The sequence below is a fragment of the Panthera pardus genome, unplaced genomic scaffold, assembly GCF_024362965.1.
Source record: "Panthera pardus isolate Hobbes unplaced genomic scaffold, ASM2436296v1 HiC_scaffold_12, whole genome shotgun sequence".
Lineage (NCBI taxonomy): Eukaryota > Metazoa > Chordata > Mammalia > Carnivora > Felidae > Panthera > Panthera pardus.
Window position 1 is genome coordinate 61,706,303 of NW_026526677.1, and position 24,438 is coordinate 61,730,740.

At 36.4% G+C, this 24,438-nt stretch overlaps 1 protein-coding gene across 6 annotated transcripts in view; it reads right to left on the reverse strand.

Annotated features, from left to right (window-relative positions):
• NARS2 (asparaginyl-tRNA synthetase 2, mitochondrial) overlaps window positions 1–24,438 on the reverse strand; it is a 134,854-nt gene that overhangs the window by 59,162 nt on the left and 51,254 nt on the right. For 4 of the 6 annotated variants that reach the window (XM_019449947.2, XM_019449948.2, XM_019449946.2 and 1 more), the window contains one exon: window positions 17,903–17,997. The exons of the other annotated variants lie outside the window; for them this stretch is intronic. In XM_019449947.2, the coding sequence (XP_019305492.1) occupies window positions 17,903–17,997 (95 nt within the window). The remainder of the gene's footprint in view (window positions 1–17,902; window positions 17,998–24,438) is intronic. 6 annotated transcript variants of the gene reach the window in all.

Here is a 24,438-nt window from a genome sequence, read left to right on the forward strand (position 1 = left end):
GGAAGCAAATCTGTCTTACTAAAGCAAAATACATACAAGTGGTTTCTGCAATTCATGTACATAGTTTATAGGTGATTTAAAATAATTTTTAATAACACCAAAGTTTCTAAATTCATACAAAAAGAAATTCATACCAACAATATGGGACGGTAAAACGAAATTCTGTTAAATGAAATAATGTTACATTAAAATATCTAAACAGATCCAATATATTATTCCAGGTGTGTTAATGTATTTTTTGATGGAAAAAAAAATTTTTTAAGTAGAAAGATTGGTGAAAAAAGTCAAAAGTACAGAAGTAATTCAAGCCTACAGGTCATAGCAACCAACCAAGAAGAAACAGATATAGCAGCCTAGGACCTAACTATCTTACAACAATTATTATCTACTATGAAGTCATATTCATTTATTTCTTCATTAAACAAACATTAGGGTACTAACCACTATAAAAAAGAAATGAATCAGGCATGGCCTTTGCCCTCAAGGCTTATATAGACTAGGAGGGGAAATCACAGACCTAAATGTACAAGCTACAATGACAAAATTCCTAAGGAAAAAAATAGAAGAAAATCCCTGTAACCTTTTGAGTAAGATATAAAAATCATGAATCAAATAAGAAAAAAAAAGTGAGTATGTAGCAACAAAATAAAAAAAAAAACTTTAGTCTTCAAAAGGTACTGTAAACAGATGGAAATAGCAAGACACACTGGGAGAAAGTATGTACAATACATACATATGATAAAGGACTAGTATCTAAAGCATATGAATAACTCTTATAACTAAATAATAAAAAGACAAAGAACCTAACAAAAATGTGGAAAGGAACTGAAAACACAGTTAACAAAAGAAGATACATAAATGGCCAATAAGCACATGAGAAAAAAAAATTTCAACAATATTAGTCATCACAGAAATGCAAATTAAAACTGTAATGAGACATATACTTAGAAGGACTAAAAAAATACTGACAACAATTTTTGTCAAACACGTGGATCAAATAGAACTCTCATCTTTTGTTGGTGGGCATATAAAATAATACAAGTACTTCGCAAAACTGTTGGGCAGTTTCTTATAAAATTAATCACACATTTACCATACAATCCAGCAATTCCTAGGTATTTACCCAGAGGAAATGAAAACATGTGCACACATAGACTTGTGCATAAATTTTTATACAGTTTCATTATAATATCCCCAAACTGGAAACTAATGTCCATCAAAAGGTAAGTGAATTGGGGCGCCTGGGTGGCGCAGTCGGTTAAGCATCCGACTCCAGCCAGGTCACGATCTCGCGGTCCGTGAGTTCGAGCCCCGCGTCAGGCTCTGGGCTGATGGCTCGGAGCCTGGAGCCTGTTTCCGATTCTGTGTCTCCCTCTCTCTCTGCCCCTCCCCTGTTCATGCTCTGTCTCTCTCTGTCCCAAAAATAAATAAAAAACGTTGAAAAAAAAAATTAAAAAAAAAAAAAAAAAAAAAAGGTAAGTGAATTAACAAATTGTATATTCATGCAACGGAATAACATTTAGCAATAAAAAGGAACAAACTACTGGATGAATCTCAAAAGCATTATGTTGAGTGAAAGAAGTCAAATACAAAAAAGTAAATACTGTATAATACTATTTATATAAATCTAAACAAATTATATAAATACTATTTATATGAAATTCGAGAAAAAAATTCAATAAATTTTTTTTCAATGTTTATTTATTTTTGAGAGACAGAGACAGTACATGAGTGGGAGAGGGGCAAAGAGTGAGGGAGACAAAGGATCTGAAGCAGGTTCGAGGATTCGAGCTGTTAGCACAGAGCTCGATGCAGGGCTCAAACTCACAAGCCGGGAGATCATGACCTGAGCCGCAGTGGGATGCTTAACCAACTGAGCCACCCAGGAGTCCTATAGAAAAGGAAAATTCTAGTCTGTGACAACAGAAAGTTGATCAATGGTTGCTTAGGGCCTGGGGCCAGAGAGGGAGACTGCCTGCAAAGGGAAACAGGGGACTTTTATTTTGGTGATAGAAATATTTATTTTTATTACAGTAGAGGTTATAAGGCTTTATTAATTTGTCAAAATTTATTGAACTGTACATTTACAATGGGTGGTTTTCTCATATATAAAGTATATTCAATAAAGTTGATTGAGAAACAACAATAACAAAAAGCGCTTATTCATGCATTGGCTTAATTACTCAATTGGCCTGTTACTTAAGTTCTAGTCACTACACTATAAAAGGTGAAGTGTCAGGCTCCTGGAACCATAGAAGGGGCATAGCAATCATCTACTTCAAAGAACAAGAGAATCCAGAACTCAGTGATGTCTCATTGTCAACATAGCTGACCACAGCTCTTAGGGTAGATTATGACCTGATCTGCTCTCAGAGTTTATTTCTGATTTGGTCTTCAAATTCTGAAAGGTATCTTATTTTTGTGTCCTAATCCCTTCCTTCATTCCAAGGTACTGGTATAGTTTAACCTTCTGACCTGTCTTGTCTTGTGAGTTTTGAATTCTGGCAGACTCACTATTTGTCTCAGTCTTCTGCTTTGCATAAACGCCAGCGCTGTTACTCTTATGAAACTGGCTGCCTGCTATTTTTCCTGGTTACAACACCTTGGCTTCTTTCTTTATAATCACCCTGGGTTCTACAGGTCCCAGATGTCATAACGACCATCATCACAGCACTTACCATTTCAGCGTCAAACTGTGATAAACACTGGGCTGCACACAGTATCTAATTCTCACAATAGCTCTGCAAGGTGGCCATTACTATTCATCCTTATAGTTAGGAAGTGGAGGCTCAGATAAACTTACAAAACTAGTATGTATAAAAGGAGAATGCTAATTTGGGGCACGTGGGTGGCTCAGTTGGTTAAGCCATCTGACTTCAGTTCAGGCCATGATCTCATGGTTCGTGGGTTCGAGCCCCACATCAGGCTCTGTGCTAACAGCTCAGAGCCTGGAGCCTACTTCTGTGTCTCCTTCTCTCTCTGCCCCTCCCCTGTCTCTCTCTCTCAAAAATAAATAAACATTTAAAAAAAGAAAAAAGTGGTTTTTTTGTTTTTCGTTTTTTTTTTTTTTTAAGGAGAATTCTAATTTAAGTTTGACTATATGACAATTTGCTTGGACAAATTCAGCACTTTCTGGTAGGGATAACATTATCTCAGTAGCGACTTCACTCTGTAATAGCACTGGCAACCTCTATATGTCAATTGACATGTCTGTCCCATATTTTTAACATTCTCCTTGGTGTCCAACACAGTTACATACCATCTGGGTAAACACTAAAATTATTACCGAATAAATGAGTACCCAGAGTTATTTTTAGGTAGAAGAAAACAAGCTAGGGGGGAAAAAAAGACAAACGACACAAATTTTCTCTGTTCCCAACCCAACCTAAATTCTACAAACATGTAATAAACAGATTTTTCTCCCCCCTTCTCCTAAAAAAGTAATTAAACCCACCAGAGCAAAACAGAATTTGGACAAGATTACACAGTAATTGTAGACAATAATAATATCAGTTTTGCTCTTTATAGCTCCAATTACCATCCATAATGCTTAAATTACTACAGATTAATTGATACCTCACTATAGTAACCTGTTAGACAATGCTAACAGGCATTGCATTTTATGCAAAATGAGTTCTGTTTGTATCATTCCTCAAAGGACTGACTGGTAATTTTTTTTAACTCACAGCAAACGTGCTTATTTCAAAGGCATTCAATCCTTTAGATATTTTGCTCAGCCAGACCTGAGATAAAAGAAGAATGGGGCTGATTCTCTGATACACCTGAAGTGGAGAAAAGGAAAATTAGTAACAGCCTTCACAAAGGAATGCAATACTAGAAATAGGTAGAGAAGCCCATGTTTAGACTTGCAAGGTGGTATGCTGATACTGCAGAGTTAATAATGCGTTAGACAAAGGCACTAACTCATCACACAAATAATGCAGAGCCTAACGAGAAATGAAAGTAAATCATTACCACTCAAGCTAATAAAAATGAAGTTCAAATAGTAAATTGAGCACAGATATTTATAGGAGTCCCCCTTCTACTTGCTAGATGGGGTAATGCCCGATTCATGAATCATTTCATAAAGACAATTAGATCTTAAAAAAAAAACAAAAACCCACAGATATTTACATTCACTCCTTCCTGAGACAATCTTAAAATAATAATAAGTTAAAAGGAAGAAAGGGGAAGAGGGTCTTCAGGGGACAAGAGACTTCAACCAATCTTTGGTTGAAGAAAACAGTTGTTGAGTGATGACCAACATGTCAAAGTCTGGAAACCATTACCTAGAATAGAGAGTTAAGTATGCTGCAGAAGACAGGAGGTGAACTGCACACAGAACCTTGGTGAGGCTGGAGATGGGGGAAATGGAGATTCACTGATTGAGTTTACATACGGAACTGTCAGCCCTCTCACACTTCCCACAGAATGGCTGGAAGCCAGATGTCGCCATCAACCAGGGAAGAGTCTTTCTCCAGGGCAGTAGTCCTCAGCATCATTCTCACCTGATAGGTTTGTCATGACACAGATTGCCGGGCCCCACTCCCACTGTTTCTAATCCAGTAGTGGTTGCCAGGGGCTGGGGAGAAGAGGAATGGGTGGTGCCTACTAATGGATAAGTAATGAAACGATAAAAAATATAAAATTAGATAGTGGTAATGGTTGTGAAAGAGGACCCAGCTGTGCTTTAAACTGCCTCTATTTTGACTTCAGACTATACTTTCTAACTGAAGTTCTTTCCAGCTTATCTTTTCACTCAGGCAAAAGACCCAACAGGCAAAGCATCCCGTGATGGGAACCAAAACTACCCCCTTGAGCACTGACTGCCCTGACTTCGGCAAGCCCCCACATGACTGACTCCAAGACAGTGACCGACCTGATCTTTACCGCCCACCTGCACACACTCACCAATCTTTGTCCCACATCTTCCTTATATGAACCTGCCAGTATTTTCAGCACATTGGAGACAGCCTTTGGGATATTAGTCTGCTATTTTCCCAGCATGGTCCTCACTGATATAAATTCCTGTCTTGTTTCACCACCATCTGTCTTTCCGCCTTTGGATTTTGCCAGCAGCAAAGGGCTCAACCTGGTCTGTTTGGGACCTCCAAAGCCATGTGCTCCTGCACCCCTGGGCCCTAATTACAGTTGCACAATTTTGCAAATATAGTAAAAACTACTGAATTATAAATTTTAAAGGGTGAATTTTATGGTAAGTTAGTTATATCTCAATAAAGTTCTTCTTTAAAAAATCATTTTACTCATCTGTACACAGGGCTCTAACCAAAGCCCAACAAATAGATTGGAAAAAATTTTAAATCATGTCTCCCTTTTGTCTTTCCTATGCTAAACTTATTCAGATTCTTCAACCATTTCTTTAGACCATGATGTCTACATCCTTCTCATCCTGGCTGTTGCCCTAAAGTCAGATAGGATACGAAGTCACAACCTTTTCATACAAAGTTTAATAAAAGATTATAAGTATTTGGAAGTAGATAAGGGAACAGGGCAGAAAAGCTAGACAGTTTACTAGCTTTTCATGATTTGGCTAAATATAATTCATTCAAGGATAGTGTATTACACAAGATATTAAAGAACCAAAAGACATTCCACAACGAAATACAGATAACATGTACTGGGGTAACTAAAAGTCTGTATACCAAAAATGCTCTAAAGTTGTATTAACTAGATTCCTGTTGTTCCAAGAAAAGAAAAGCAATAGAATCCAAACTAAATATAACAGCCAGGGGTCATTAAATATAAATGACATTTTAAAATGCACTCTCATGTAATCATTCCACTGATAAGGTTACTTCTAAATTCAATTCGACCTAGACAAGGTTGAGATTCCCTTGCCATATGCTGTTCTTGCCTCAGGACAGTCTTTTGTATATATAACAGTTACCATGCTGTGAGTTTTTTACTTAATGCCTATCATGCTCATTCGATTGTACAGGGTCATGAAGGTTGGGATCCTATCTGTTGTGTTCATCTCTGTATCCCAGCACCTAACCTAGTGTTTGGTACACAGCTGACTCTCAACAAATGTTCAGTCAAGCTGAGATTGATTTTTGAACTCTGAATCAGGCAAATGATAGCAAAAGAAATTATGAAGACAAGAGGAACATGATAGTTTGAGGAATTTGTGGGCTAATTGGGAGATAAGCATATAAACAGGTAATTACAAGTTTTTTATAAATAGGATTGATAGAAATCCTTTCCAACAGGTATTAAAGTCTTGATTCTGTATTAATAATGTTACAAAATTAAATAGTCCCTAAATCCAAAAGCTCAGAGTCTAGTCAACAGAGAAGAAAATCAGTGATTCCAGTGTTATAAAACAGAATAAAGCAACATGGATATACAAAAGAAGCACACTTAAACAAGTAAGATGTGGGGGTGGGAGTGGGGATCCTGGGAGAGACTTTTTTTTAAGTTAAAAAAATTTTTTTAATATCTACTTATTTTTGAGAGAGAGCACAAGCGGGGAGGTACAGAGAGACAGGGAGACACAGAATTCGAAGCAGGCTCCAGGCTCCAACCTGTCAGCATAGAGCCCGTCACGAGGCTTGAACCCACAAACCATGAGATCATGACCTGAGTCCAAGTCGGATGCTTAACTCACTAAGCCCCCCAGGCGTCCCTGGGAGAGATCATTTTTAAGCTGAGTTTAGATGGGATAGGCAGGGGTTAGCTAGACAAAGGCCTGAGGACATTCCAGGAAGAATAACAACAAAGGCACAGAAACACCTGTATATTAAACAGGATGTGATTAGACAGTTATAAGCAGTTTAGGATAGCTGAAGCAAAACGAAGTAGATGCAAATGACTGAAAAGATGCAATGGGTGTTGAAAAAGAAAAGTTGGGGATGATATTAACACAGCTACTGGAAAGATTAACACAAACTGGAAAGAAGGTAGTACCATTTCCTGGCATCGGGAATTCAGAAGGAAAAAACAGACTGAGGGAATAAGATGATGGATTTAGTTTTGAACATGTTGAGATGGTTAAACAATAGCCAACTGGAGAAGACAACTGGCATTTCACAGGTGGGAACCGAGCAGAGATTTCACATTGGAGATATGAATTTCACAACACCATTCTTTGACCATTACCTCATAATTGTGCAGATTTTAACCCTACCTAGCACTTCCATACCAATGACTCTTCATTGAGACCTCCAATTCTTTAAATCCACCACTTTTTCCATCATCACCCACCACCCCTACTTCCTCACTCCTTCTTGATCATGACCTTCCATACGTATCTACTTCCATCAATCTCATTTGGCAATACCCAACCCCTGGTTAACCCAAATATTCACAATCTCTGTACTGCACCCAGACAAACTAAATATTCCTACTAAAAATGAAAAGCCTCTGCACTTACTGCTCAATTTGCCTGAAATGCTCATCCGCTAGCTATACTGTACAAATGAAGAAATTGGTAAGGAGATAATGAATTTCCTGAGTCTTTTATACAAATAGTCTGTGAATTCATATTTCTACCAAAAGTTATTTTTTTTCCTTTTTAAAGTTTATTTATTTATTTTTGAGAGACAAAGAGAGAGAGAGAGAGAGAGAAAGCAAGCAGGGGAGAAGGACAGAGAGAGAGAGAGAGAGGTGGCGGGGGGGGGGGGGGGGGGGACTCCCAAGCAGGCTCTGCATTGTCAGACCCTGACATGGCGCCTGATCTCACAAATAGTGAGATCATGACCTAAGCCAAAATTAAGAGTCGGACACTTAACTGAGCCATCCAGGCGCCCCCAAATAGTTAATTTTTAACATACGTAATACACTAAAAAGAAATCTCTTTGCTTTAAGGTCCCATTATCATAACAAGAGAACACCATAAAGAACCACCATTATTCATTATTCCTATTTCATTATTCATGAAATTAGGTAATTAAAGATCTCAAAGTTTCATGGTGATATCTTTTCCATGAAATAGAGTAAAAGAAGTGATTGATATATATTTAACTCTGGTGTGGGCTTGATTTTATAGCAGAAACTATACAGACAAATTTGGAAGAATGAGAATTCAATTTACCAATACTTACTAAATATCTACTAATTTTAGTAGACATAAATATTTAGGATGTTTATAATCTGAGGTAGACATGAAAAGAACTAAAAACTGGCTAAATGTTAAGAGGAACTTTTTTCCTTTAGGACATGAGATAGGTGAGTACTGTAAGAAAAAAGAGAAAAATAATATTTGAGAAAAGCAGGGAAGGACTCAAGGAGAAAGTCTGCTTTCAGTTGAGCTGTGGAGAAATGAGATATGGAAAAAAGGCAGTCTACTGCTACAGGGAGGGGCATTAGAAACAGGCACGTGCAAAAACATATAGAATGAATAAAATAGCTATAATCAAAAAACTCTTGAAAATCAAAGAAGTATAAATTAACAAAGTTCAGATAATCATCTAAGCATCAAGTGGATGAGGAATGAGAAAGTTCTATGGGATGGGAAGACAGTTTCACACTCAATTATAAAGGATACCTCTGTAACTCAGGTTCACATGTTGACATCCTTACCACAGCCACTTAACAGGATGAGTACATCCTGAGTATGAATGTTTCATGGCTTGTGAGCTCAGCATGTGAACTGATGAGATGACCCACGGGAGTGAGTTTAAGATTGCTCATACCAATCACAAAGCAAACAATCAAACTAGAAGAAAATCAACTTGAAGTGTAAGCTGATTCCTCCTTGTCCCCACAATGGAAACAGCTGATTTTTTCTCATTAAAAAAGTAATAAATACTAGTTTTTTGGATCTGAATAAAAGACAAACTTAAAGAAGAAAATAAAAATTAGCAGAGATGGCCACTGCTTATTAGTTGAACACTGATGTATATCTTTCCTGCATACACATGCATACACATTATAAAAACCTGGAATCACATTCTACTTTCTGTTTCATAACCATTTTCCCCCTTTTAACAACATGGTGTAAAGCTTTATCATCAGTTTTAAAAGCTGTACAGTAATCCATTGTTTGGATGATTCATAATTAATTTTACCCTCAGTTCATTGCCAAGGTCCATTATATCTAGTTTTAATTTTTAAGTTTCTTTGTTGAGCAATGTGTTGTTATTTTGAAAGAGGAAGTTTTTTAAAAATTTTTTTTAAAATGTTTATTTTTGAGAGAGAGAGAGAGAGAGAGAGACAGAGTTCGAGCCGGGGAGGGGCAGAGAGAGAGGGAGACACAGAATTTGAAGCAGGCTCCAGGCTCAGAGCCCGACACGGGGCTCGAACCCACGAACTGTGAGATCATGACCTGAGCCGAAGTCGGACGCTTAACCGACTGAGCCGCCCAGGCGCCCCGAAAGAGGAAGAACTTTTAAAGAAAATTTTAATTCCAGTAGAGTTAACATACAATGTTATATTAGTTTCAGGTGTACAATATCGTGATTCAACAGTTCCATCCATTACTCAGTGCTCATCAAGATAAGTGTACTCTTAATCCCCATCCCCTATTTCACCCACCCTCCCACCCACCACCCCTCTGGTAACCATCAGTTTGTTCTCTACAGCTAGGAGTCTGTTGTTGAGCCGTTTTAACTATTTCTTAAATTAGCACTTCATGATTTATACTTTCTTAAAAGTTATATTAGTTTCCTAAGGTGGTCATAACAAATTACCACAAACTGCTGGGCGTAAAAGCATACACATTTATTCTCTCACAGTTATAAATGCTAGAAATCTGAAATCGAAGTGTTGGCAGAGCCATGCTCCTTGTAAGGTTCTAAGGAGGAACTTTCCTAGTTTCTGGTGCCTCTCAGCAATCTTTAATATGCATTCCTCAGCATCACTCCTATCTCTGCTTCTGTCTTCACATGGTCTTCTTCCCTCCATGACTATCTCCTCCATGTCTCTGAATCCAAACACCCTTATTTCTTTTGAAAGATAAGAGTCAGTGACTTTAGGCCCACCCTAATCCACTATTTTAATTTGATTCTATCTGCAAAGATCTTTTTTCCAAATCAGGCTGTATTCAAGGGATTTCTCTTTGGGGTACATTAATTCAAGCCACTACAGATGTCATCCAAAAGACAGAGAAATTTGTACTACTTTGTTCAAACAGAATAAAACTAACTGAATCCTTTCATGAATCTAAGATGCATATAGGGTTTAGTGATCTTATTTTCCCTATATATTTAAAACACTTTGCTATTTCATCATCCTATAAATTATTTCATCATTACTCATCAATTACTCCTAGTTAGGTTAAAAAAGAGTAGAATATTGAAAATAGAAGAATGGTGGGTGCCTATGACAGACACATAGTGGATAAGAGGAAGATACAGAATGAGATAAATCAGCACCATTATATCATCCTCAGTTTTCTTACCGCAGTACACACAGAATTGTGTCATCTGTAAGAAAAGCCTGGAGACAGTATTGTTAAAGTCTTTTTGTAGTTTTCAGAGAACACAGTTGAGAATTGAGATCTTTTATTCTTCACTCACAATGACAAAGAGAAGAAAAATGATAAAGATGCTTCATAAATATTAGGCAAGCCAGGAAATGAATGCAAAGAGACAGATAGTAACAAGCTAGTCTCTAGTAATAATGGTAAAATTAGTTGTATATAAGTGAAATCTCAGACAATGAGCCTACACAGATAACGATATCCTAAATGAATTTTCTCAAACCCAAGAACTGATAAGGGAACAATACATTTTTAAGGGCAAAAAGGAAACATGATATTTTTATCCAATTAGTTATTCTACAGTTACGACTTCATCATGCAATGATATGCAACAAGAACTTGGATCATACCATTCTGCTGAAAGGGTATGCAACAATATTGTTTCATCATTTGTGCATAAGAATTTACTTGATATGGTTAATAAATGAACAAAGGCTGAAGGCAAGGATGTATACAAAAGTGTTTGGAGGAAATAATATCATGTAGAAATAAAAGAAGTTAAGTGACTTGATAACTGGTGTTCACGAATCTAAAAATAAAAATATTTTGCAATTATGGATCAAAATAGATGGCCACACTTTCTTCAACAAGATTATGAGCTATCCTGTTTTCAAAAGTATTACTTTTTGATGATAAGAGTGCAAGAACCAGAAGTAATAATAAGCTAGACATTATTAAAGAAGTATTTGAAATCGAGAATCTGTATTAAGTATAGATATATTTCTGGTTCATGCCATAGCAGTCAATAAATAGCTACATTCAAAGTGCTGTGTCTAGATGGGGTATTTTTAAAACCCAGAAAAGTGGGAATAAAAATTGAGGTTTGCTACCATCATCAAGACAATGAAAAACAACCCCAAGAATCAGAAAAAAAAAATTTGTAAATCATATATCTGATAAGGGACTTATATCCAGAGTATATAAAGAACTCTCACAACTAAATAATAAAAGACAACCAAACCAAAAAAAAAAAAAAAAAAAAAAAAAGAACCAAAGACTTAAATAGACATTCTTCCACAGAAGATATCCAAATGGCCAACAGGTACACTCACCATCAGTAGTCATTAGGGAAATGACAATCAAAACCATAATAAGATGCCATTTTGGCACAATAAAAAAGACATACAGTACGAGTTGACAAGAATGTAATGCAGGCACTGTGGAAAACAGCCTAGCAGTTCCTCACAGTTCCTACCATGTGACACACAGGTTCCATTTTTAAGTATCTATCAAGAGAAATGGTTACACAAATATTTGCACTCAAATATTCACTATTCGCTATCACTATATTCGCTCTTACTAATAATAGCCAAAAAGTAGAAATAACCCAAATGCCCATTATTACCTGCTGAATGTATAAACAACTATAGTATACTCATATATGTTATTTGGCAATAAAATCAAATGAAATACTACTACATGCTGCAATGTGTACAGACATTGAAAATATTATGCAAAGTGGAACAAAATATGATATACTATATATTTCATTTGTATGAAATATCCAGAATGGGCAAATGCACAGACACATAAAGTAGACAAGTAGTTGCACGGAGTGGGAGGGAGGATAGAGGGTAAGTGCTAATGGAAAAAGTTTCTTTTTGGATGACAAAAATATTCTTAAATTAGATTATGGTGATATTTGAACTGTGAAAATACACTAAAACCCATTGAATTGTATCCTTTAAAATGATAAATTTTATGGTAAGTAAGTTATCTCTCAATAAATCAGTCTGTAAAAATTTGGGTTTGCTATGTTTAAATTCTTATTAAAATTCTAATAAAGTTGATTTTCACTATTTCTTTATTTTTGCTTCTGAAAATTATTCAGAAGATGGCTTAAAAATATTTATTAAAAATAAGGTGAATTATCCCCAGATGGTAAAAGGTGATGACTATTTTCTTGGTACAGTGAGGGTTAATCAAGCTTCCTAAATGGATATTTAGATTATTAGTAATTTTCCCTAGAGTAAATAAAGTTGCTTTCAACATTTTTGCTTATACATCTTTACAAAGTTGTAAGATCATTCTCTTAAGAAAAATTCCTAGACATGAAATCCTTGGTAAAAGGTATTTCTATAGAGAGGCTCTACCAATTTATATTTCCAACAGCAATGTTCAAGAGGAAAACATGTTTTATCCTGAAATATGCTTGCCTGCATAGCTTACTAAAAAAATACATAATAAGGAAAAAACACCTGTTAACAAAACACCAAAAGCAAAAAGCAAAAGCAAAACAAAACCAACAAAGAAAGAAAAACAATAATAATCAGGGGTGCCTGGCTCAGATCATGATCTTGTGGTCTGTGAGTTCAAGCCCCACATCCAGCTCTGTGCTGACAGCTCAGAGCCTCTAGCCTGCTTCAGATTCTGTGTCTCCCTCTCTCTGCCCCTCCCCTGCTCACACATTCTCTCTCTCTCTCAAGAACATTAAAAAATAAAATAAAAATAAAAATAAAATAAAATAAAATAAAATAAAATAAAATAAATAAAATAAAATAAAATAAAATAACAATAATAATCAAAAGCTGTTTCAAATACATGAGGTTGAATATTTTCCTTATTCTGGCTTTAACTGACAAGAAATGTAAATTTTTATTACATGACATTTCTGAACATAGGTTTTGCAATTTAGTATTCCTAATTTTCTCAGAATAAATATGTCATGTATAAGTTATATTTAGAGGCAGAATATGATAAAAACACTTAGCTTTTCTTATTTAAAAAATGTATTTATAGCTGTGTCTACTGAGGGTGTAGAAGCAATAATCCCCCTAGAGCAGCAAGATACCCAGTGACTGAGTCTTGGTTTCTAAAATAACACTTTCCAGTAAAAGGAACCAAGTCTCTGAAGAAATGGCTGATTCTGTGTCTGGGTAGGGAAAATTAAAAACCTAGGATAAATGCCAAAACTTGGGAGCAACCAAGGTATCCCTCGGCAGGTGAATGGATAAACTATGGTCCATCCAGATAACAGAATATTATTCAGCACTAAAAAGAAATGAGCTACCAAGCCCTGGAGAAACCTTGAATGTATACGACACTAAGTGAAAGAAACCAATCTTAAAAGGCTACTTACTCTACGATTCCAACTATAGGACATTCTGAAAAAGGCAAAACTCTGGAGGCAGTAAAAAGAACAGTGGTTGCCAGGGATTAAGAGGGAGGGAGTGATAAATAGGAAGAGCACATTTAGGTCTTTGATCCATTTTGAGTTTATTTTTTGTGAATGGTGTAAGAAAGTGGTCTCGTTTCATTCTTCTGCATGTTGCTGTCCAGTTCTCTCAGCACCATTTGCTAAAGAGACTGTCTTTTTTCCATTGGATACTCCTTCCTGCTTTGTGAACGATTAGTTGGCCATACATTTGTAGGTCCAGTTCTGGGTTCTCTATTCTATTCCACTGGTCTATGTGTCTGTTTTTGTGCCAATACCATACTGTCTTGATGATTACAGCTTTGTAGCAGAGGCTGAAGTCTGGGATTGTGATGCCTCCCGCTTTGGTTTTCTTTTTCAGTATTAAAAATAGAACTACCCTACGACCCAGCAATAGCACTACTAGGAATTTACCCAAAGGATACGGGAGTGCTGATGTACAGGGGCACATGCCACAATGTTTATAGCAGCGCTTTCAACAATAGCCAAATTATGGAAACAGCCTAAATGTCTATCGACTGATGAATGGATAAAGAAGATGTGGTTTATATATACAGTGGAATACTACTTGGCAAAAATGAGAAAGAATGAAATCATGCCATTTGCAGCAACTGGAAGGTATTATGTTAAGTGAAATAAGTCAGTCAGAGAAAGACAGATATCATATGTGTTCACTCATATGTGGAACTTGAGAAACTTGACAGAAGACCATGGGGGAAGGGAAGGAGAAAAAAAATAGTTACAAACAGAGAGGGAGGGAGGCAAACCATAAGAGACTCTTAAATAGAGAACAAACCGAGGGCAAATGAGGGGTTGGGGGAGAGGGGAAAATGGGTGATGGGCATTGAGGAGGGCACTTGTTGGGATGGGCACTGGGTGTTGTATGTAAGCAATGAACCATAGGAATCTACCCCCAAGCCTCCCAAAGCCCCCCCAAAACACTGTACACACTGTATGTTAGTCAATTTGACAATAAATTATATTTTTAAAAAATCTAAAAAAATAAAATCACCTTTTTGCACCAAAAAAAAAGGGAGGGGGAAGAGCACAGAGGACTTTTAGGATAGTGAAACTATTCTAAATGATACTATAATGGCAGATACATGCCATTATTACACATTTGTCCAAAACAATAGAATGTACACCACCAAAAGTGAATCCTAATGTAAACTACAAACTTAAGAGTATTAATAATGTGTCAGTGTAGATTCACTGATCTAAACAAACAAATAAATAAATAAATAAATAAATAAATAAATAAATAAGGGGTATCTTATAGTACCAGAGAATAAGGAAGTACTCAAAAAACAAAATGATAGGGGCATGTCAAAAGGATATGAGAGTTGATATGAATGAGTTGCCAACAGCTAAAACTACAAAAGTTTGAACAACAAAATATGTAACAGAACTAGAGTATAACCCAACCTATAAAATAAATACATGAGTCCCTCCTGATATAAGTGAGTACAAAAATCACTAAGAGGGAAGTGGTAACAAATGTTCCATACAGAAGAATTCCAAATACCCTACCTTCTAGGAGGTGATGCTTAATTCCATCTCCCACCTCCCTAGAGTGAGGGTGGGCTAGACCTGGTGACTTACTTCCAAAGAACAAAGAAAGGGAAAAATAGTATATTTTCAGTGGAGAAACCCAACAGACACTATTTTAGCCAAGTAATAAAGGTTAATAATATTAATATTAATAAAGGTTAACATGGATGTCACATACCCCCTGATATCAGATCACTTCACCTCTATAGTACTCTTTCCAAAAACCCACATAACCCCAGTTTAAATATGAGAAAAACATCAGACAAATCCAGACTGGGATACATTCTACAAGTCATGAAAAAGAAAGAAAGACTGTGGAATTGATACAGACTAGAAGAGACTGGGGAGGCATGACAAACTGGATCCTGGAAGAAGGCACTGCTGGAAAACATGAAATCCAAATAAAGTCTGGAGTGCAGTTAATAGTAATGTATTAACATTGGGTTCTTAGTTTTGTCGGCTGTATCATGGCAATGTACAATAGTAAGAATGGGGGAAACTGGGCAAGAGGTATAAAAAAGTCTGCACTATCTGTGCAACTTTTATATATTTAAAAATTGCTCAAAATTAGAAAGTTTATTAAAAACAACAACAAAATTAAACTTTAATATGGAGCCATAAAACCACTAAACCAACATAGATATTTTTTTGAAAAATGTTGACGTTCCAAATTTAACTACCATTTACTCCATTTTGAAAGTCCACTAAATAGGGGCGCCCGGGTGCTCAGTCAGTTGAGCATCCGACTTTGGCTCAGGGCATGATCAGGTTTGTGAGTTTGAGCCCTGCATCAGGCTCACTGCTGTCAGCACTGAGCCTGCTTCAGATCCTCTGACCCCCAATCTCTCCCTGCTCACACTCTCTCTCTCTCAAAAACAAAACAAAATTTGAAAGTCTGCTGAATAAAATGAAAGAAAAAGCAGAGGGAAGAGTAACAATTTTTCATTGGAGATTAAATCAGGCATTAATCTGAAACATGAGGTACTGCATATTAATAGTCCTAGAACTATGCATATTCAACTAGATACATTTGACTGACTTATTAGAAATACTTCAAAACACATTAAACAATACTGAACCTCCTCTTCTGCCAATTTAATCTTCTGTCAGGTTTCTCTGTACACTGTGTTCTATGGTTCATTTCACGTTACTGAGAAAGAGGAAACATATTTAATCCACTAGTTGGTATTATAATGGCAAACACTTGGTAAATTTATATCTTTCATGTATTAGGACATTTCTGAGGGGAAGGTACTTTGCCATTAACTTTATAGATAAAAAAAAAAAAAAAAAAGAAAACCAAAAAATTAAGAAAGATTATGCAAAACACTTGGACGTAAGGCCAAAATGTAAATAGTGTGTCCTTTCAATGGACTGTGAGGACACAGACCCATTCAAATGTTATTAATTACTTATCAGAAAGTACTCTGCTCTATTATTCTATTTACTATTGAATTAAATATCCCAGATTAAGTAAATTTACATGTTAACTTGTAGATTTTTGTCTAGTAGAGCTGCAAATCATTTCTGTCAGGTAGAAGAGAAAATTGCAAATTAAAGAAATGGTGTCTAGGACATTATTAACCAGTTTGTAACTACCCTAGTAATCTTATTCTAAAATTCCTTTCTTAAATTGCCTATGAATACACAGCTCTTCAAATGCTCTCTGAAATAGTCTTACTCCTTTACTTGTTCCCTCAGTAATTAATGAATTGAATAAAATATTTGATACATGTTCAGTTTATATTTGTATGAGGCATGATTTTAATTAAAAAAAAATTTTTTTTAACGTTTATTTATTTTTGAGACAGAGAGAGACAGAGCATGAACGGGGGAGGGTCAGAGAGAGGGAGACACAGAATCTGAAACAGGCTCCAGGCTCTGAGCTGTCAGCACAGAGCCCGACGTGGGGCTCAAACTCACGGACCGCGAGATCATGACCTGAGCCGAAGTCGGCCGCTTAACCGACCGAGCCACCCAGGCGCCCCTTTAATTTTTTTAAAATTATGCTTTGAAAGGCATACGGAATTTTCCATGACATGCTTAACATGACCTTTTCCACACACAGCTCTGCAAATCCTACACTCTCACAGGGCTATTACAATAATAGGTTTTCTGCACAGTATTCTGATAGTCTTGTTAATTATCTGGTTATTAGACTTATCAAATAACAATTTCTGTCTCAAAGATAAATCAGAAAAAAGAATCTAAGTAAAGTATATGTTATTTTCAAGACCATGTGATCTGACTTCCAAGACTTTCTGATTTGTCATATGTCGCTCCTGATGGTTCTGTGGGTTAATTTTCTATATTTAAGCCAATTACTTAAAACATTTTTTTCTTCCATCTGTTCCAGGTACTACTTTTTTTGTTTTTGTTTTTTGTAAATGAAAGGGGCTAATACCTGGCTCTGATGTGAACTAAAACTGCCTTTACTTTCATAAACATGATTAAGTACACGTAAATTGTGAGATTTATGCAAAAAAAAAAAAAAAATTAGCAGAAAGAAAAAAAATCACAACTTCATCTTTCCAGTATTATATTTTTCACTAAAACCAGAAGTCTAGACTACTGTATTTTTGGAAGAAATCTGGTTATTGTGAAATCTAAATGTACTCTGGTGAATTCAAGTGAACTAATTATAAACACTAATTTCAATTTTTAGGTTTTAGCATTGGGAAGAAAAGCATTATTTCACTCTTACACAACCCATAATCAGTAGTCTATTAAAGCAAAAGAGAAAGAAAATTCTGTACCCTGACATCACTTCTAGGTGAAGTTGTCCCGAAACAGTTAAGAAAGCAGGAACATTGAAGAAATTCTCCTCAGGCACCTTAATTTTACTTGAAGGCTGCAAATGAAAAACACGAACCACAAAAAGCTATGAGATGTTTTGTTCTACTTTTTGCATTCACATACATTCCACAACTAAAAATTACAATGGAATTAAACATATGTGAGGACAAGTCGTTTTCTTAAAAATAGAGGCAGTTCTTAGTATACTCTTAAAAGAGAAGATGCCTACTTGGAAAGTGCTAAGGTCAAGGAAGTTTGCTCTGTATTTTCAAAAAGTACAACAACCAAAGGGCAAAGTACTTCTGTCACAAAATACATTTCTGCATAAAAAGTATTTCTGATTGATGGGGCGCCTGGGTGGCTCAGTTGGTTAAGCGTCCGACTTCAGCTCAGGCCATGATCTCGCAGTCCGTGAGTTTGAGCCCCGCGTTGGGCTCGGTACTGACAGCTCAGAGCCTAGAGCCTGTTTCAGATTCTGTGTCTCCCTCTCTCTCTGACCTTCCCCCATTCATGCTCTGTCTCTCTCTGTCTCAAAAATAAAAGTTAAAAAAAAAAAAAAAAGTATTTCTGATCGAGAGACAAGCCAAAGTAAGAGATTATGAATTAAAATTTTTAAATGTGAAGAATTAAATAATCTCTTAAAATTCTGACCTATGCTTGAGATTTGATTTTCTCAAGGGAATAGCCTCTAGAACATGTGTTGTCCTATTATTAAATTTTATTAATAATGCTTTTAATGCAGATTTTTATAAACACAGTATACACTTTTATATACATTATTTCACTTAATTTGCACCACAACTCAGAGGTAAGAAGAGCAGAACCCTATCTTTAAAAGATATTGGGAGCAACTGGGGCACCTGGGTAGCTCAGGTGGTTAAGCGTCCAATTCCTGGTTTTGGCTCAGGTCACGATCTTGTGGTTTCGTGGGTTCGAGCCCCACGTAGAGCTCAGTGCTGACAGGGTGGAGCTTGCTTGGGCTTCTCTCTCGCTCTCTCTCTCTCTCTCTCTCTCTGCTCCCCCCAACTTGTACTCTCTCTGTCTCTCTCAAAATAAATAAATAAACTTTAAAAAAAATATTTAAAAGATTGGGAGCAATTAGATTTAAAGATCTTTACAAATTTACAAAAGAGGGTGCTCATTCTATTTGAAACAGGTAGGAAACAAGCCAGGCAACATTTATAACAAGCTAAAAAATTCTCTGAAGGTCAACACAATTTAAATAGTATAAATTTAAGAAAGCTTCTGGATCCAGATATGACTATTATACTCACTTTTTTGGGAGAAAATTAATTTACTTATGCTTGTACCTCAAATTGTGCATTTGTTTGAAAGTGCTTTGGTGTAACAGTGCAGTTACTATAGCAATAAAGCCTATTTTATTTTGTTTACTTATATTTTGAGAGAGTGTGTGCAAGCAGGGAAGGGGCAGAGAGAGAATCCCCCCAGGCAGGCTCCATGTTCAGTGTAGAGCCCCACGACCATAGGATCACCTAACTGAGCCACCCAGGTGCCTGAAAAAAGCCAATTTTAAATACACAATAGAGAATGTGAAACTCCTTTTAAGAGACTTAGTATCAAATACTGAATTACAGAAATACATGAAACAAAGGCCTCTTAGGGCACGTGGGGCGCTCAGTTGGCTCAGCATCTGACTCTTGATCTTGACTCTGGTCTTGATCTCATGGTCAGGAGTTTTGGCTCTGTGCTGGGCATGAAGCCTACTTTAAAAAAAAAAAAAAGAAATAAAGAGAAATGAAGGCATCTTATTTAATTCCATTGGTTCTAAAAATATTGCATATCATATATAGGCATATATGTATATGAATGAGAACTCTAGTGTAAAAATTACCAATTAAAATCATTCATTTATTTTGTAATTACTGGTTATTTTTCAAACTCACTTTGAAACTGGTCCTAAACGTCCTATCACTGCTTTTTATTTTTTTTAATGTTTGTTTATTTATTTAGAGAGGTGGTGGCAGGGGGGAGAGGGACAGACAGAGACAGGGAGAGAGAGAGAATCCTAAGCAGACTGTTCTGTCAGCATGGAGCCCAAACCCATGAACTGGGAGATCACAACCTGTGCTGAAAAGAAGAGTTGGGCGTTTACCCAAGTGAGCCACCCGGGCACTTCCTATCACTGCTTTTTAAAAATCCATCTCTGAATCCCATATTCACTGAAAGGACGTTGTTTCCAGGGACTTAAGTACTCAATACTAACATATTTGCCCTGACATGTGTTAGGATTTCTAATAAAAAAATATATTTCCTCACTCTTTACAAAGCAATTATGATTCAAATAAGGTCCAGCATATTTATAAGAATATTATACTTTCTCCTTTCTTTCACCTCTTTAGTCTATAATTTGTATTGATGTTTTACCTCAACTCCTCCTTAAGTGATTTCTCTCATTTCCTGTACATATAAAAAGTTTAGTTTTTATGACTACATTTTAGTCTTTCACTTATTAGCATTTGTACAAAAAGGAATCTGGTCCTCTTACATCTCTTTAATCCAACTTATTTAAATAGGTAAAACATGTCACTACTTCATTATGCCTTCTAATATCATATGTACTCACATACTGAAATTCATACTATGCTTTAAAAATTACTTCCTTTTATTTCTTCTATTCACTACAGTTTATACGTTACATTGATTTTTTTTTAATTTTTTTTAATGTTTATTTATTTTTGAGACAGAGACAGAGTGTGAACAGGGGGGAGCAGAGAGAGTGGGAGACACAGAATCTGAAACAGGCTCCAGGCTCTGAGCTGTCAGCACAGAGCCTGACGTGGGGCTGGAACCCACGAACCGTGAGATCATGACCTGAGCCGAAGTCAGACGCCTAACCGACTGAGCCACCCGGGCGCCCCTTAATGCTTATTTATGAGAGAGAGAGAGACAGAGAGACAGAGAGACAGAGAGAGAGAGCACAAGTAGGGCAGGAACAGAGAGGGAGACACAGAACTCTAAGCAGGCTCCAGGCTCTGAGCTGTCAGCACAGAGCCCAATGAGGGGCTCGAACCCACAAACTGCAAGATCATGACCTGAGCTGAAGTCAGATGCCCAACTGACTGAGCCACCCAGGCGCCCCACATTACATTGTTTTTTTTAAACTTCTCTATGAATTAAGTTAGATTACCTATACATTTTACTTCAGAATGTTAAAGAGACATTACAAAACATTTTAAAAAGGAATTACTGAGAGTGATGTTGGCAAACATGACAGGATGGGTACCTTTGAAGGACTGTCCCTCCACAGAACAACTAAAAATAATGAGTAAAAACTGTCAGAATCAACTGTGGGAACTCTGGAAAACAGTCAAAGGTTTATAGCAACCAAACACATGCTGAATTAAGAGAGAGGAAACTTAAAAGTGATAGACTCCACCCAACAACGGCAGACTGCACATTTGTCTCAAGTACACATGGAATATTGTTGAGGACACCACATCCTAAGACATAAAACACATCTCAATAAACTAAAAAAGACTGAAATCATACAAGTTTTTTTTCCTTGGTCATAATGGAGTGAAACCAGAAACGTTAAATGGCGTAGTTGCTTAGGAAAACAGTTTGGTGGTTTCTTAAAAAGATAAAGAATTACTATACAACCTACCAATTCTACTCCTAGGTATATACCTGAAAGAATTAAAGCCGGGTAGTCAGGGCACCTGAGTGGCTCAGTCAGTTAAGCATCCAACACTTGGTTTTGGGTCAGGTCATGATCTCACAGTTTGTGGGTTTGAGCCCTGCGTCGGGCTCTATGTTGACAGCTTGGAGCCTGGAGCCTGCTTCAGATTCTGTGTCTCCCTCTCTTTCTGCCCCTCCCCTTCCCTCTTGCACGTGCATGCACTCTCTCTCTCTCTCAAAAATAAATAAAACATTAAAAAAAAAAGCCAGGTACTCAAATACATACGTGTACCTTAATGTTCATAACAGCACTATTTGCTATAGCCAGAGGTGGAAACAATTCAAATGTCCATTAATGGATAAATGAATGAACAAAATTAATATATGCAAAGAATGGAATAATATTCAGCCAGAAGATGAAATGAAATACTTATATACACATTGAAACATGGCTTACCTTGAACACGTTATGTTAAGTGAAAGTAAGACATAAAAGGCCACATATTGTATGATCTCATTTATAAGGAAATGTCTCAAAGAGGTAAATCCATAAAGACTGGTGAGAGCCATGGGTCTGGAGGAGGAAGGAGAAATGGCAACGGGCAGGAGCTTTCTTTTGGGGTAATGAAAATGTTTTGGAACTTGATACAGGTGGTAGTTATATAACATGATAAAAATGCATTAAATGCCACAAAATGTACCCTTTAAAATGGTTAATTATGTTATATGAATTCCACCTCAATTTTTTAAAAAGCATATATAAACAAGTAACTATTAGAGATGACAGGGTCAAAAACTAATAACACTGCAAATTTAAGATTTGTAATCTTAAATACTCGTTAGAAATGAAGAATAAAATATACCAATTATGCATCCAATTTGTGACTTTGCCAGTGGGTAGGACTTCTTTAACAAGATCCACCAAATCCAAATGATAAACTGAAATATGGACAACTATGTTTTAGTTTTTTAAAAATGCTTTTATTTATTTTTGAGAGACAGAGGCAGAGTGAAAGGGAGGCAGCGGATCCGAAGCAAGATCTGCACTGACAGCAGAGAGCCCAGTGCTAGGCTCAGACTTACAAACCATGAGACCATGACCTGAGCCAATGTTGGACACTTAACCGTTCGACTGAGCTACCCAGGCACTGTGACAAATTTGACATTAGCATTACGGATTTCTATTTAATAAAGAAAGTATATAAGCAAAGTCAGAAGAAGAATGACAGATTAAGAAGAAAATGTTTTCAGGGCACCTGGCTTGCTCAGTCAATAGATAATGTGACTCTTGATCTCAGGGTTGAGTTTGAGCCCCATGTTGGGTGTAGAGATCACTTAATAATAAAATCTTTCAAAAAAGAATAAAATATTTTCAGCATCTAATATTGACAAGTGATTAATGGACAGGATATATAAGGGCCTCCTGCCAAGAAAACAAGAAAATATGCCGCTTCCCAACTGGGCAAGGGATATGAAAAGAGATTTACAAAAAGGAAAATTCAAATGGCTAAGATGAAAGAGGAAACACTCAAATTCATTACAAATTAAAGAAATGCAAATGAAAATAAGGCATTTTAAGAAACATTCATTACATTTACCAGATTGACAAAAATTAGAAAGTTGTTTAATGTCAAGTGTAGGTGTAGACTCAGGGTACGATAGGCAGATTTCTAAGATGCACCCCAAGGTTCTCAACCCCAGCTTTATTTAGTCAACCACTAAGGCAGGAACTGCCAAGAAGGGATTTTGCAATTCAATTTCCAGATCAGAGAACACATGCAGTAATTTCTCTGACATCTGCCGTAGCAACATTTATCTAGATACGTCTACTGAGGCAAAGGAAAGAAAAGCAAAAAAACAAAAACAAAAACAAAAAAACCAAAAACTATTGGGACTACATCAAAATAAAAAGCTCTGCACATGGAAGGAAAAACAAAACTAAAAGACAACCTACTGAATGGGAGAAGATATTTGCAATAACATATCTGACAAAGGGTTAGTATCCAAAAAATATAAAGGACTTTACAGCTCAACACACAAAAACCAAATGGTATTCCCATTAAAAAATGGGCAGAACACATGAACAGACATTTCTCCAAAGAAGACAACCAGATGGCCAACAGACACATGAAAAGATGCTCATCATCACTTATCATCAGGGAAATGCAAATCAAAACTACAATGAGGTATCACCTCATATCTGTCAGAATGGCTAAAATAAAAAACATAAGATACAACAGGTGTTGGCAAGGATGTGGAGAAAGAGGACACCCTCTCTTGCAATGTTGGTGAGAATGCAAACTGGTGCAGCTACTCTGGAAAACTTTATGCAGGCTCCTCAAAAAATTAAAAATAGACCTCCCCTACGATCCAGTAATCGCACTGCGGGGTATTTACCCCAAAAATACAAAAACACGAATTCAAAGTATACATGCACCCTTATATTTATTGCAGCATTATTTACAATAGCCAAACTATGGAAGCACCCCAAGTGTCCATCAACAGATGAATGGATAGACAAGATGTGATAGGCGTGTGTGTGTGTGTGTGTGTGTGTGTGTGTATGTATGATGGATTTATTATATTGTAACAGTGGGATATTATTTAGCCATTAAAAAGTATGAAATCTTGCTATTTGCACAACATAGAGATACAGAGTATAATGCTAAGTGAAATAAGTCAGAAAAAGACAAATATCACGGGATCTTACTCATAAGCAGAATTTAAGAAACAAAACAAATGAGCAAATAAAAGGAAAAAAGAGAACTATAGAGAAAAGAACCATAGAGAACAAACTGATAGTTACCAGACAAGTGGGTGGGGGGAGGATGGGCGAAATAGAGGATGGGTATTAAAG